This window comes from Crocodylus siamensis, chromosome 2 (genome assembly GCF_052110815.1).
Source record: "Crocodylus siamensis isolate JL-2025a chromosome 2, ASM5211081v1, whole genome shotgun sequence".
NCBI classification, from domain to species: Eukaryota; Metazoa; Chordata; order Crocodylia; family Crocodylidae; genus Crocodylus; species Crocodylus siamensis.
Window position 1 is genome coordinate 25,048,167 of NC_143396.1, and position 14,247 is coordinate 25,062,413.

General features: G+C 45.5%; 1 protein-coding gene across 3 annotated transcripts in view; it reads right to left on the minus strand.

The window, feature by feature from the left end:
* Positions 1-7,640: 7,640 nt before the first annotated feature.
* The window catches only part of MAN2B2 (mannosidase alpha class 2B member 2), a 43,862-nt gene continuing 37,255 nt past the window's right edge, over positions 7,641-14,247 (minus strand). For all 3 annotated transcript variants that reach the window (XM_090035549.1, XM_090035551.1, XM_090035550.1), the window contains 4 exons: positions 13,068-13,211; positions 12,571-12,683; positions 11,189-11,306; positions 7,641-7,882 (listed from right to left, as the gene is read on the minus strand). In XM_090035549.1, coding sequence (XP_089891675.1) covers positions 7,791-7,882; positions 11,189-11,306; positions 12,571-12,683; positions 13,068-13,211 — 467 coding nt within the window. In that variant the 3' untranslated portion in view covers positions 7,641-7,790. The remainder of the gene's footprint in view (positions 7,883-11,188; positions 11,307-12,570; positions 12,684-13,067; positions 13,212-14,247) is intronic.

Sequence of the window (14,247 nt, forward strand, 5' to 3'; positions counted from 1 at the left end):
TGTGGTACCCTGCTGCTAATGATCACATTACTTTCCCCATCACGTATTACATTGTCACCTTGTTAGTGTGCTTATATCGTGGCTATACTAGGTTGTTGCTTTTCCCTATTGTTGGTTTAGAATTGAAGTGCCTCCACTATCAGAAGGATGCAGAAAAACAAGGGATAAACATTTTTGTTACCATGTCATTTACCACTACTTGGGGGAGTAAACCTGCCCATAGTCTATGCCACTGATTACTGTTGCTGGAGGAGTTGCCCAGATGGAAGTCTAACAGTGGGATAAGTGCAAATAAACACTGGTCAAATGGCAGGTAAAAATGTGGGCCAAGATGCTGACACAGGTTTATTAAGTCCAATTAGGTACAATGAATGAGTTGTGTCACTATTATATTTGCACTGGAATTACAAAAAGCCATTGGCTTCTGAGAGTATAGGCAGATATGTGTTACACACTATTCTCAAGGGTCCCTTTTTCTGTCTCTAGAATGAAATTACAGAGTAGTATCATATCCACATATTTTGGCTGACAGTGCACACTCACAACCCTTAGTGTGTACCCTACTGATCCATGAATAATCAAAGAGCATATAGTTGTTGATCACATGACCCCCCCAAGGCTAGAAACATACTTTGTACCTGTCCCTGGACAAACTGTGCCAGTGTTTATCCTGGGTTCCAGGATTGGTGTCTACACATAATTGCCCTTCTAATGAGGGCTTAGTGAGCAGTTGAATGCATTCCCACTTTCTTGCCATTGAGTCAGTGATGTAGTCCCAGGCTAACTGGTCAGACACTTTGTGATGTCCCAGGACAAACTGTTGGCACATCTTATTCCACGAACCCTTTTAGGATGCACCTCAGGATAATGGGCATAAATGTCTAAATGACTGAAATGGTTTATCCTGGGCCAAATGTGATGTCTATTTGTAACTTGAGATCCAAAAATCTTAATTTGGATTGACACTTTGTGACTGGCAAATAACTCACTAAGTGCCTGTCTATACTTTAAAAATGACCAAAGGACAAGGTCAGGAGGTGCATCTAGATGAGACACTTTATTGCGCTGCAGAATAAACTAATTTAATATGCAGTAATGTGTCACTGTCTACACATGCAGGGTATTTACTGCACAGTAAATTAAGCTACTGCATAGTAAGCTAGTACCTGTACAGGTACTAGATTAACGGTACAGTAGCTACTGAGCAGTAGCACTTGGGTCATCTTAGGCATGGGGGGCCACAGGGGACAGGGAGCTCTCTGCCCCTGGTCTTGGCACTGCTCAGCTTCCGGCTCCCCCTAGTAACTGGGAGCTGATCAGTGCCAGGACTGGGGAACTTTCTGCTCCCTGTCCTGGCTTCCAGCACAGAACTGGCAGCTCCAGGGGGGCAGACAGGTGATGGGATCTCAGCTCCCTCTTGCCCTCCAGAGAAGCCAGCTCTGCATCCTCCACATAGAGCTGCCTCAGGGAGCAAGCAGGGTCTGGGGACCCAGCCTCTGCTCACCCTCCAGAGCAGCTCTGCACAGTTCCCAGCTCCTGCTTGGCCTTTGAGCAGCCAGTTTTGTACCGTGCAGAGATGTTCTATGGGGTGGGCAAGGGCTAGGTTCTCAGCCCCCACTCACCCTCTGGAGCTGCCAGCCCTGGTCTGGGGGGTGGACGAGTTGGTAACCCAAGCAGAGCAGCTGCCAATGAATCCTGTGCCCCCCTGCCCAGCAGAAGGCTCGCCAGCAGCTGCCCCACACCTCAGGGACTCGCTGGCACCCGTGTCCTTCAGTGGGCAAAGAGGGCCAGGAAAGCCCTGCCTGCAGCAGGCGCGGCTGTCTCTTGGCCCAGTGCCCATCAGGACCCCTCCTGTGACCCTGGCAAGGCCCCATGCCAGCACCTGAGGGAGCTTGGAGTTCCCCCTAGCTACTGCAGGGGGTATAGAGAAGGGCGGGAGAAGCCCTGTACAGGCCTGCTTTCATTGGGCATGTCCAGACGAGCGTGCCCTGTTGTGGCATCTCAAACCAGTTTGCTATGCTGCAAGACGCACACTAAGAACAAAAAAAAGTTCCCTGTGCTGCTTATTTGCAGTGCGGGCTCTGACTTGGATACATGGATTTCCAGGTAAGAACAACAGCAATAAAAAACAAACCCAGAAAAAAGCAGAATAGGACACAGTCCTGCAGTGTGCCCTGAGGCAAGCAGAGGCTGGGTCCTCCAGAGAGACACTGGCATCTGGCCAGAATGTCTCTATGCTGCTCCTGCTGCTGTAGCACACTGCCTCAGCACGCAGGGCAAACAAGAGCAGGGCAAGGCTGCGGTGTGACCTGGCCCCAGGCACTGTCCCAGATAAGCAGGGACTGGGGGTGAGGGGACCGTGTGGTTTCTGGTGGGCTTTGTGGGTGTGGTGTGTGTGGGAAGTGGGAGGGGGTGTGGGAGGATGTGGGGAAGTTTGAGGGAGGGCTGTCACATGCCCCCCACCCTGCGGTACACTGCATCCAGTGCTGGCAGCAGCCAGCTGGGTCATGTTTGTTGCAGAGTTGCCTGATCTGCGGTCTGTGCATGGAGAATGGGCCCAGCCCCTTCTGCTATCAAGCCTTTGGACAGGACTGAGACAGCTTCTGCCACCACTCGCGGCTTTTGTCCAAACATGCATGCTAGTAGGGCAGGCTGGGCTGGGTCAGTCCCATTCTCCATGAGGGTCAGGTGGTGATGTGCGGCTGAGGGGCTGTGCCTACAGTGGGCCGTGACCACCCTGACAGCCTGGCTAGCTGCTGCTGCCAGCTCTGAGGGATGTGCACGACAGGGGGATGGGGGGTGGGTATGTGGTGCACCTCCCCATAAACTCCAAATCCCTCCCACACCTACCCACACATCCTGTGCCCCCCACATCCTCCTGCACACACCCATCTTCCCCAGACTCCCCTCCTATAAACCCCACATCCCCCCATCACACACCCAGCATGCCCAGCTGCCAGGCAGGATGAGATCCGCTGGCAGATGTGGCTTCAGAAGCAGCTGTCCCCACATCCTGGTTAGATGTACACCTTGCTGGGGTTGTTTGACCCCAGTACTCTTTCCTGCCATGGCAGGGGGTCGGACTAGATGATCTACTCAGGTCCCTTCTGATCCTAGAAACAATAAAACTATGGTTAGTGAAGGGGTCAGGAGGAGCTTTGATTTTTCTGTAAGAAAACCAAAAGCAAACATCAAAGCTTATAGATATTTAGAATTTAGAATTTATTTTACTATGATGATAGAGATGCTGGTAGGCTTCCAAATGCTTTAGAATTGTAAATTTATCAATAAAACATTGCCCAGCTGACCTCTGTCTCACTCTATATAGTGTTTTTTTGTTTTAATTGTGGAAGAACATGGATTTTGGAGTATTTTAAGGAGTGAATGTGGGATTTTTTATCATAGAATTTTCACTTTTTAAATAGGAAACACCAGGATTCTTGTTAGTGAGGCAACTGGGAGGACCCAGGCAAAGAAGCCTGCCCAGGGCTGGCACCAGGGACCCAGCTGGAGGCGGCTGACCTGCTGGGCATTTGGGGCCAGGAGGACATGCTTTGACAGTTCAAGAGCAGGCCACCACATCTTCCAGGTGATAGCTGCCCAGATAGTAGGGCATGGGCACACATGGCTGCAGCGTCACACAAAGACCAACTGTGTAGCCACACCCTACAGGCAGCTGGCCCACAGGTGCAGTTGGCTCTGCTGCAGTGCCCATGTCACAGCCTAGGTGGCTGTGCGGTCCCCGCCCAGGTCTGGCAGGTATGCAGACATGAGGCTGCAGATGCTGTTGCAGGTGGCATCAGGTCACAACCAGGCAGCAGCCCCCACTGCCAGACTGCAGTAGAGGGTACCAGAGGCCACTCTAGGTCAGGGCTGCTGCAGCAGTCCAGCTAGCTTGTGGGGCTAGTGTCCCCATATGTCAACTGGCTGGGCCTCAGAAGCTTGTGAGAGCAAGTAAGCCCGAGCTGTTCACCAGGGCAACTTTTTATACTGTTGGGGCCAGCACCTGCGCTTCAGCTCCCCTGGCTACGGATCCCCAAGTGGCACAACTTATCCCACACGAGAGTGCATATTCAGGCATGTGTCCTGAAGCAAAAATCTCTGGCACAAATTTGTGCTGCTTCTGTTTGAGCTGCTGTAAGCACACGTCCCTACATGTATGGCCATGCCCACTGGGACCAAATCTGCTCCCGCCAAAGGCTTACTGTGCAGTATTTTACTGCACAGTAAGCTTAATGTAAATTAATAGCATGCTCAGGGACTGGTAGTTGATAATGAATAGAACAGGAATAGCATCGAGTAGAATTTCAGCTGTGGATAAAGATAAATCATATTCAAAACCTTTTTAGTAACCTAACCCCATAGTTACTGACACAGTGCTAAACATAACTCATGCTAATCTATTCTTGCAATTAAAACATGTTACGTACCAGTTCATCTATTCTCTGGAATAGCTGTGACAGTGTAGCTGTAATTTAGGGAGACTGAGGCTCAGATTCCAGTAGCTGCCCTTTGTAGTTTCCAGGATGAACCAAAGGTTCATTATTATACTTAAATATGTAATGAAATTTACCTTAAACAACAATAATAAAGGGACCAAATTAGCAGGAAAAGAAAGGTAGTTAGAATCACCTTAATGATACAGATGTTTCTTGGTCCCCTATTCCATAATTATTTTTGTAAACATTAAAATAAAATACTTCATTAGGAAGCATAACACAAAAAAACACTGACAGGTTGTGCTGCCCACTTTTATTATATATATTTTTAGGAAAAATAAAGCAACCTATGAAGACAGAAACTACTATGAATCAGTTGCTCTTTACAAATGTTACTTTATTTACTGTATGTATCTTCTTCAGAAATATTTTTGTTGGGATTTTCAAGCAAGTCTACGACTGGCACTCCTACCCTGTTGAAGTAAAACAAGAATCAGATGCCCTACATTCTTAAGCTCTGCGTGTACTTCTGGCCACCAGATGCTCCATCAATAGATGGCAGCCACCATCACCAGGCTGCCAAAGCACATCTGTACCCAATCTCTTCTGGTGGCTCTGCTCAACAGCTGCACTGCCAGAGCATGAAGTACTGCCTAGGAAGGCACCTGCTATGAAACGGATGGCAGCAGCTCACTGAACATGTGGAAGCATCTAGATCCAACTAAAGCTGGATGTCAGGCAGCAGCAGGAGCCTTAACCTGGAGTAACTATTGGCAGAAGGGAGGTTTCTAGGACCAGACGCTAGATTCTTTTGACAACTCCCAGCCGTAATTGCTATTACTGCAGCACCTGTCATAGTGCTTGTGCCAGCAGAACAGGATTAGACTGCTACATGATCCAAACTGCAGCAATTTTCACCTTTTTACGTTTTTCTTATAAAAACTATGGTCAAAGTTGATCTAATAATCAAGATGTGGAAAACATCAGTATAATGCTAGGGCATTTCCTCCCTCCAAGTTTAGAAGAGAAGTTCCTTTCTTTTCTGACTGTCAAGTATTTCAATCTCTCTCTCAGAAGTAAATTCCAGTGTCATTTACTTTCACTGGCTTTATAATAAACTCTCGATTCTAGCGTTTTATTACTGTCCTCTTAAAAGGTCATTTGAGCCCAGTTTTTCTCTTGCCCAGGCAGGGAGTCAGACTTGAAGATCCCTTCTGACCCTACTTCTATGATTCTAAGGTGAGAATCAGGACAAACACTGAAGGTACAGATGTGTACACCCCACTCCTAGTGCTACAAAAATGGCAGAAGTGCTGCAGCAATGTTTCTGGATGAAAGAGGAGTTTCTTTGTAGTGCCATGTTTTGATGCACCATTTGTAATACCTGCACAGTTAGGATTACAGGCAGTCTTTGGGTCCCCCACTATCCCCAAAAGCCCGAGTCTCCCTGCGGCTTGTTTCCCAGGAGCAGCAGGGGACAGTTAATCAGCACTGCCTGTGTCCTCAGTGACAAGTCAACTGTGCCTACAAGTGCTGGGTTGTCCTCAAAAACACTGCCCTTGACCAGGAGTTGTAGCTGTTTGCTAGGGCTGTGCGAAATGGCACCATTCCATTTCGACCAGTGTTTCGACATAACAGCGTTCTGTTTTGAATTTTGTTTTGATTCAAAACAGTTGTTCCGTTCCGTTCTGTCAAAACAGTTTTCCCTGTCAGCAGCCAGAGGTGCAGGGCCCCAGATCTCCTTGACAGCTGGCAGGCTTCATGGCCTCAGCAGGGGCTACCATCCCTGCAGCTTTCACACTGCTGTGCCTTACCACTTAGTGTCATCCATGTCATGAGTTTTGCTTGTCTGCAGGCTTCATGCCCTCAGAAGGGGCTACCATTTCTGCAAGTTTCATCCAAATCAGACCAGAAATGACAAAGTTATCGGCTGTTTCAACCTTCCCCATTATAGCCTATGAGTAAAATGTTGAAACAGCATTGAAATGGTGAAACGTTTTGACTTGCCTCGTTTTGTTTTGAGGCTGTTTTGACAATATCTGTTTTGTTTCAGTTTTGCTGTTTTGACCTCGAAATGAGTCGAAACAGCATCAAAACAGAACTGGCAGCAAAATTTTGCACAGCCCTAATTACCCTTTTTATGTATGTCTTTTGGACACAAACAAGTGTTTTTGAAGAACTGGAAGTGTGATTTGCAAGCATGTTTTGAAAATGTGGCCACCATTTTAAAGGTACAGGTAACAAAGAACCCCAAAACGCTTCCTAGTCAGGGAGGATCTCATTTAGGATGCAATTAATATAGGGCACAGCATAGTGCTATGAAGAGAGATCCAAGCTGACTTGGGTATTAAAAATAATATAGCTGCCTTAGTCCAGTGACAAGCAAGCTATATTAGCATGGGCAGAATGTTTTAGCTCCATGTTTAGCATCACGTTTTAGCTCCAGTATCATTACACAGCACTGTTTTACTTTGGGAATATGTAGTCAAAGACTGAATAGGCTTTGAAAGGCAATGTAACAATAGCCAGAGCACAAACTGCTTCAACCACATCATGTTCAGAACTGTCTTGCTGATGAGAATGAAGAATCTAGAAACGTGAATGTTGATGGTAAGGAAATTGAGTGATGGAGAAGAGGAAGCATTCTTCATCCTAGAGTGACAGGCAACTCCTAGGACCTGTTATGCCTTCAAGTGATACCAAAAATCACAGTGATCTGGAGAGCCATACAGATGTAGACATTTGCTGTTTATAATATAAATAATAAATACATTTCTCTTCTAGGTCTTTCCTACTGGCCTCTTTCATAGATGAGATCCTGTTTTTTTCCAATAAATTCTATGCCTCTACTTTGTCATCATTTTTCCAGGTACAGATCAGTTCAACTGTTTGTCTAACTGATATCTTCCTGAGTTCTCTGAGATTTCCACTCAAGGTAAACACAATTCAAAATGGATCCCAAAACTGGGAGCAACTGGTGATGTTGTGGAGTATTGTACTTTCAGAAACAGCCTCTTTACAAACTATGGTTTGTTCTAACTCATTTGTATGGCACTGGCATGGGCATAGCAAGGCAAGCATTTCCCACTGTTTCTATTTTTAAGCTCGATATTTTTAATTTAAAGAGAAAGAGCACGTGACAAATAGCTTACCTAAAAAAGTGAGATATCATCTCCTATAAGCAAATAAATCCAGAACTAGTTTTGATAACTTAACGTTTTAGGGTTTATTACACAATAATTATTCCTTCTGTTTGTGGCACCAGGGGAGAAGTTCTCAAAATTGTCACTTCAGATCTTTAAAAAAAATCATAGCAAATTATTAGGTGGGACAGGAGCATGCAACAAGCTTTCAGTGATCTTTAAAGTATACAAAAAAGGTCCTGATTTCCTTTGGGTGTATAGTTACAGTAACATTTTCTGCAGTCTTGGTATTGAAGAATCCTATAAAATACAGAAATGCAGATAAATTTATTAACAAAAGGCTTATTTTAGTCAGATACAAATAATATTTTTCCATCTCACCATTCTTCAATCAACCACCCCTCAGATATGGTTTGCCTAGATATAGTTTTTCAGAGTAAGGTGCATACTTGTTCCAGTTGCAAGGTGCATACCTTCACGATTTTAAAATATACTTTCAACAACCTACCTCTTTTGACTTATGTTGTTGGTACCAATCATTGTCTAATGACATGCTCAAGATGCAAAAAAGTGCATGTCTTTTACTGCTTCCAATTGTCTAACCAGCCTTGAATTGTTTGTTCTGTAATCTTCATCCTTATTGCTGCCTGCTTAACTTCATGTACAGTTTTCCACCACCCTCATAAAAATACCATTATGTTATTTTTCATACAAGAGGCCATTTTGAGAGCTTCTAGACCACCAGAGAGAAAAATCCAATGCTTCGTCTTTTCCAAGTTATGGTTTTGACCTGATTTTTCACCCAGCAGTTTACTTATGTAATAGCAAAAATTAGATTTTTTTTCAAGATAATTCAGTCAGTGTTGCAGCCCAGATTACAACTATGTGGATACAAAACTCAATGGTCACTAGAGTCTGTAGTTTCAGGATTTATATTTTAGTCATCTTTATTAAAAACTACAGTAAAAAGGAAATGCATACACTGATCAAAGTCTGGAATCTTCCTATGGTGGGTACCACAGACATACTTTAATGAATAGAAAGGAAAGAGACATTTTTAACTTTATGGATATTCAGGGCAGAACCATCTTCACTGTAAAGTTAGCCTGAGTGGTCAGCACTCCAGGCTGAACAACTGTATTAGCCAGGTCCAGGTCTGAGGATACCTTACTTTGTCCTTCCCCATGCGAGTCCCCTTTGGAGGCATGTTCCAAGGCTCTGTGCCCTGTAGGAAGCTTAGCAGCTCTGCAACTCTTACAAGGGCCTTTTACAAGCACTTCAGGAATGGATCCAGAGGAGTGCAGTGGTGCAGTCACATCCCCCCTTTGATTCCTGCTCCACCCAAAGTTCAAAGCCATCTGCCTTCAGTGGCAGCACTATTTCTATTCAGGCAGCAGCAAGGGAGTCAACTGACTTCATGGCTTATTATAATCAATTTGATTCCTTCCAAATTCTTCATTTCACAAGTGTTAATGACCCGTTCTCCTTTTAATGGCTTTTAAATGGTCCCACTAATCAAGCTATTTTTTCTTCTGCAATTCTGCTGTCTGTTACCTGCTCCTGACAGTATAACTCCTGTTCCACAGCTCTGCAGACTGCTTTTAGCCTTAGCTAGAAACATTAACTCAGGTGTGGAAATAAGTTTCAGTGAAGCATTGGATGCACTGTTAAGATGCTCAAGTGTTGCAGGGCTCTCAGGTGCCCTGCGACAGAGTAGAAATGGCTCAGGAGAGACCCCTAGTGGCGGGAAAGGGGAAGCACAGCTGCCAGTCACCAGGACTGTGTAGGTGCTTGTTGCCCTAGCAACCAGCGAAGCCTAGAGCCAGGAAGGGGCGGAGCTTAGACCTTCTTAAGCCCAGGAGGGCAGTTCCCCTCCAGCAGCTGAAGGAGGAGGAACTTGGCCTGGGCAAGGGGAGAGCTTGGATGGTTGGAACACCCTGGTCCCTGCTGGGGGTGGATGAGCTCTCTCTCTCTGGTAAGGAGAGGTTTCTAATTTTTCAGACCAGAATGGTCTAGTTTTTATGTTGTAGCCCGGGGGCTTTGCGTTTGTGTTTTGTTCCACCGGAGGACCGGGTGAGGCTACAGGGGTGCAAGGAGGCCTCACAGGAGCTCCCCAATAATCTGGGGGTTCCTGGTGCCCAGAGGGCATAGTGAGTGGTGCTGAAGAGGGCACAGCTTTGTTTGGGGGTACGTTGGCCCAGCCCCGGAGGTAGGGGTCAGCGTAGAGCCCTGACTAGGGGACAGTGTGGAGCCCCGGAGTTAGAGGGCAGCGAAGAGCCCCGGACTAGGGGGGTGCGGAGGAGCTCAGAGTGAGGGGGCAGTGAGGGGCCCCGAGAGTGAGAAGGGGCGTCGAGGAGCCCCGAAGGCAAGCAAAGGGCTGGGACCTAATACCATGGCCCTAGAGAGATCACACTAGCACCATCTGCGAGGCTTGGGCTGCGGTGCAGGGGAGGAAAAGGAGCCGCAGACGGCACCCCCTGTCATCGGGGCGCACAAAAATGGGCAGCTTCCCGCTAATTCAAATCATTCATCAATTATGAGCAAGATCAAGACGTGGCAGGCAAAAGTAAGCGGGCGATCAGCCCATTGCAAGAGACCAGAGCCGCGCGTCCAGAGAGGCTCAGAAAGCGGCACTCCTGTTACATCAAGAAAGCTCAATTTTGTTTTGTAAATCTCTTTCAGATTCATATTTTATTCTAATGACTACAGGACTAAAGAAACATTTTTTGAGTATTTTTGCCTAGCTAGCTGCGTTTTTATATATAATATAATATAGCAAATTAATGCACAGCCAATAAAGTTATATTTATTTTTGCTTCAAACTTGAACTGAATATGCTCCTAGTCTATTAGTAAAATTTCTAGATTGTCTTTTACAGGAGAAAGATGTGTTGTGTTATATGTGATGATCTGCACCCTCTTTTTCAAAATCCTAGATCTGCCCCTGGAGAACCTGTCTGTCCTTCTGAGGAATTGTAGGAAAGCAGACAAGGAATATCATTTTTCACTGTGTGCACCTTGCAAAAGAAGGCATGCTTCCTGCTTGAGTCTGAGTGGGACCTTTATAACCTCACCTATGCCAGCTGGCCCATGTTGGAAGCATTGCAAAATTCAATGAGAACAAGCATGAAAACAGAAGGCAAGTTAGGGGCAACGCCTGGATTATTTACATTCAAAATCCTGTAACCTATTGTGGTACTGCCTTTCACTCCACTTGGGTCAGGAAGAGGTCTACCTGGAAGCTCAAGTTAACATAACTCAGCATTTACTTGCACAACTAATCTTTGTAGCAGTATGTAGCTGCTCTTACTCAAGCTAGGGCCACACAGGGAAGAGTTGACTTAGTTGACTCTGATTCCAGTCATTTCAAAATAGTACCTATGTAAATATGCTTTTCCCTTAAGTATTAGTGTTTGGAGGCTGTGTTGGAACCTAGCCTGGTTATACAGAACAGAGCTGACAAAAAGAATTGTAAATCTTTCACTTGGATCTGCTGGATGAGAAAGTATGCTAGCTTTTGATATCTGATTACAGTATCAGCCCATACCCATCCTTTTCAGCAGCTCAGGCCATAAAGACAGGAAACAAAACTTGGCTTCTAACTAACCTTGGTTTAGATGCTGTGCCGTTTTCCACTTCCATCGATTCAAAGCATTGATATCCCAGGTTCCTGTAAGTGACCGTTCCTCTACCAGTACCACGGTTCCCAATCCCTTCAGCAGAGCCTAGGAATGAAGAAACCCAAATACACCCATTAAACTTCACTCACAGGACTCTACACCATCACACTCTTCCTTTTACCAGTGGCGACACATAGGGGATGCAAGGGGGTACACGTGTACCCCCGAGAGTGCAGGTGCATCCCCTCACCAGCCACGCTCCCAGCTTAGGTGATGGGCAGCGGGGGCAGGCAGGAGCACCGGTGCCTCCCCTGCAAGCACTGGCCAGGGAGTGGGAGCGCCAGGTTGGTGAGTTCTGCCATGGAGGGACCCCCCGGTTGGTGAGATTGGTCAATGACCTTCCTGACCAAGGTGGCACCAGTTACCCATGCCCTTTATTTCAAAGAGCTACTAGAGAGAAGTAAGATTTTGATTTGTAGTATCAAGAAGTTTACCACACTGCAAACTTACTGACCAAAGCAGTGTACTCTAAAAGCTACCACCGATTATTCAACACTAACGTATCCCACTTTATATCACTAGGAGCAAAGACATTTGTTTTTGCTCATAAGAAGGGCAGATTCTTTCTTTGAGCCAAAATACCATGTTTCTAGACACATCTGATGCTGTGGTCACAAATGTGTGCTGTATTATATCAACATTAACTCTAAACTAGCAAGTTCAGGTTCTGGTAGCAATCAAGCCATAACAGCATGGAGCTTAGCATGGGCTGACAGCAAGCAAAGCTCTCATTTCAGCATTATACCCTGCCTCTGTCCTCACTGTGAGCATTTCTGGGATCACAATCAAAATGTTATATTAAAAAATGATTACTCTGTTGCCTGCCAGTATGTGAAAGGTTGAAATAATCAAACAAGGGGACTCAAAAGTGACCAGACAAAATGTTGCCAAATGCACAAAAAATAACACGGGAAAAAGTAGAGATCAATATGCATTTCCTTCAATCCCTTTTACACTTAGTATGTTTAGACAAGACTACATGAAAAGAAATTGTAAAAAGAAGGTATCATAGCAAATGTTAAATGAATCTGAATGCAATGGATGCAGTCTTACAAATATTTGTACATGTTTTCCTACTGTAGGTTTATTTGTGGTCATGGCTACTGCAGAACAGAACAGAGCAGAAAAAAAATGAACTCAAACCTAAGGAGGAGACAGATTTTGTCACTGATGTTAACAGAACCATTATTAGACTCTGGGCATGCATAGTATCTAATGAAATAAGAGCAGGAAGGTAAGGCTTGATAACAAGACTCCTCTGCAGAAAAGACAGACTAAATTGCAGTTGGGCAGCAGGAATCAATTTTACCTTCAGATTCACTGTTGCAGGCTGAGACAGCTTTGGATCTTCTCCTACTTCATATAGATGCCTGATTCTCAGAAGGACACGACTGAAATCTGCAGCCTCTTGCTTTTGATTGCCTTTAAAAGAAAGAAAATACATGTTAAAAACTTAATTTGACCTTTAACTGTAAAGCTCAGGGTTTATGCTGCAAGTTTCTTCTCATGACTTGTGTTAATTTCAACATTTCCAACAGGCACAAAGAGCAAGGGAAGTGCCCAGTTCTGAAGAGCTCCACTGCCCCATCAACCCTTTGAGGCTGTATCTTACTGCATATCTGTGTACTACATTGGCTCTCCTGTGGCCTCCTTTATGCAAAGAGGTTCCTAAGTCCATGTGATACTATAATATGAATAATAGCAATAGTCACAGAGTAAAGGAGGAAAAGAAAGCTAGCATGTTAAGATGTGAGAATCTGAGTGATCTCAATCTATATGTGGCACATCACCTATCATCACACCTACCCTTGTGAATATTCCTGAGCTGCTCAGTGTGGTTGGAGCTGTATGTCCAACCAGGAATGCTTAGAGTTTGGAGGTGAAGGTTAGGTGGGAGGACCACAGGATCACTCTGGACAGGAGAAGGTTGTCTATGCAGCTTTGGTTCACCTGAAGAACAGGAAATCCAAAAAAAAAAATCATACAAAACATGGTTTTGTCAACAAAAAAAGGAACAGGTGCTGGCTATAGGTAATGCCAAAATGGAGATTTAAAGCTAAAGACAGCATAGCTAATTGCTTGGAAAGTGGCCCAGTGACATAGGTTCCTTCAAATCTTGCTGCTGCTATTCTACTACATGACTTTAGTTATCTTTTAAAGACAGAATAAGCCAGGATTCAGAAGTGTTCACATTTAGACACAGAGGCCAAGGTTGCCAAAGGATGCCTCAAGTTTATTACTTTGTGCCAGCTGGGTGACTACATTATTGAGTCACGCCTTGTATAACCTAGAGTTAAATTCCAAACTCTGCAGAGGGATGTACCCAACTATGTGATCGTTATAGCCAGTTTAAAACCAGAGACTTTAAAGTCAATAGCCTTTAATAATGGGCGACTGGTGCTTCCTGAACCTGGGGAGGCGCCAGATTGCCAACTGGGGGGGTGGGTGTCCCCCAGCAGCTGATTGTAATAGAGGAGGGGAAGTGAGGGCAGGGAGGGTGGGGAGAAGCCCCAGCAGCCAATCGCTGAGCCAATGGTGAAACCATAAGTGAACTTCTGGTTCCGTCGCTGGCACTACCAGGGGCTGCATGGCCGATCTCAGTGGGTGCATGCGCACCACTACGTGTCGCCAGTGCTTTAATATCATGATTTTCAAAACCATGTCACTCAGGGCTTATTTACATGGGGAGGTAACTGTGCAGTAAACTGAACTGAAAGTAGAGGTGCACCAATATACCAGTCCATATTGCATTGGCGCCGATAAAAGGAAAATTGACATTATCAGCAATTGGCTTTTTTTGGCTGATGTGGCTGATACTGTTGCTGACAGATGTCATGTGCATGGGCGCAGCCGCAACACGCACGCAGCCAGGACTGTAGCCTGGCAGCTTGGAGAGCAGTGTCCAGCTGGTAAGTCTGTGGGGGAAAGGGGTGTGGGTGGAAGGTGGAGGAAAGGATGCGAAGGCAGCAAATCAAGGCCTCTGCAA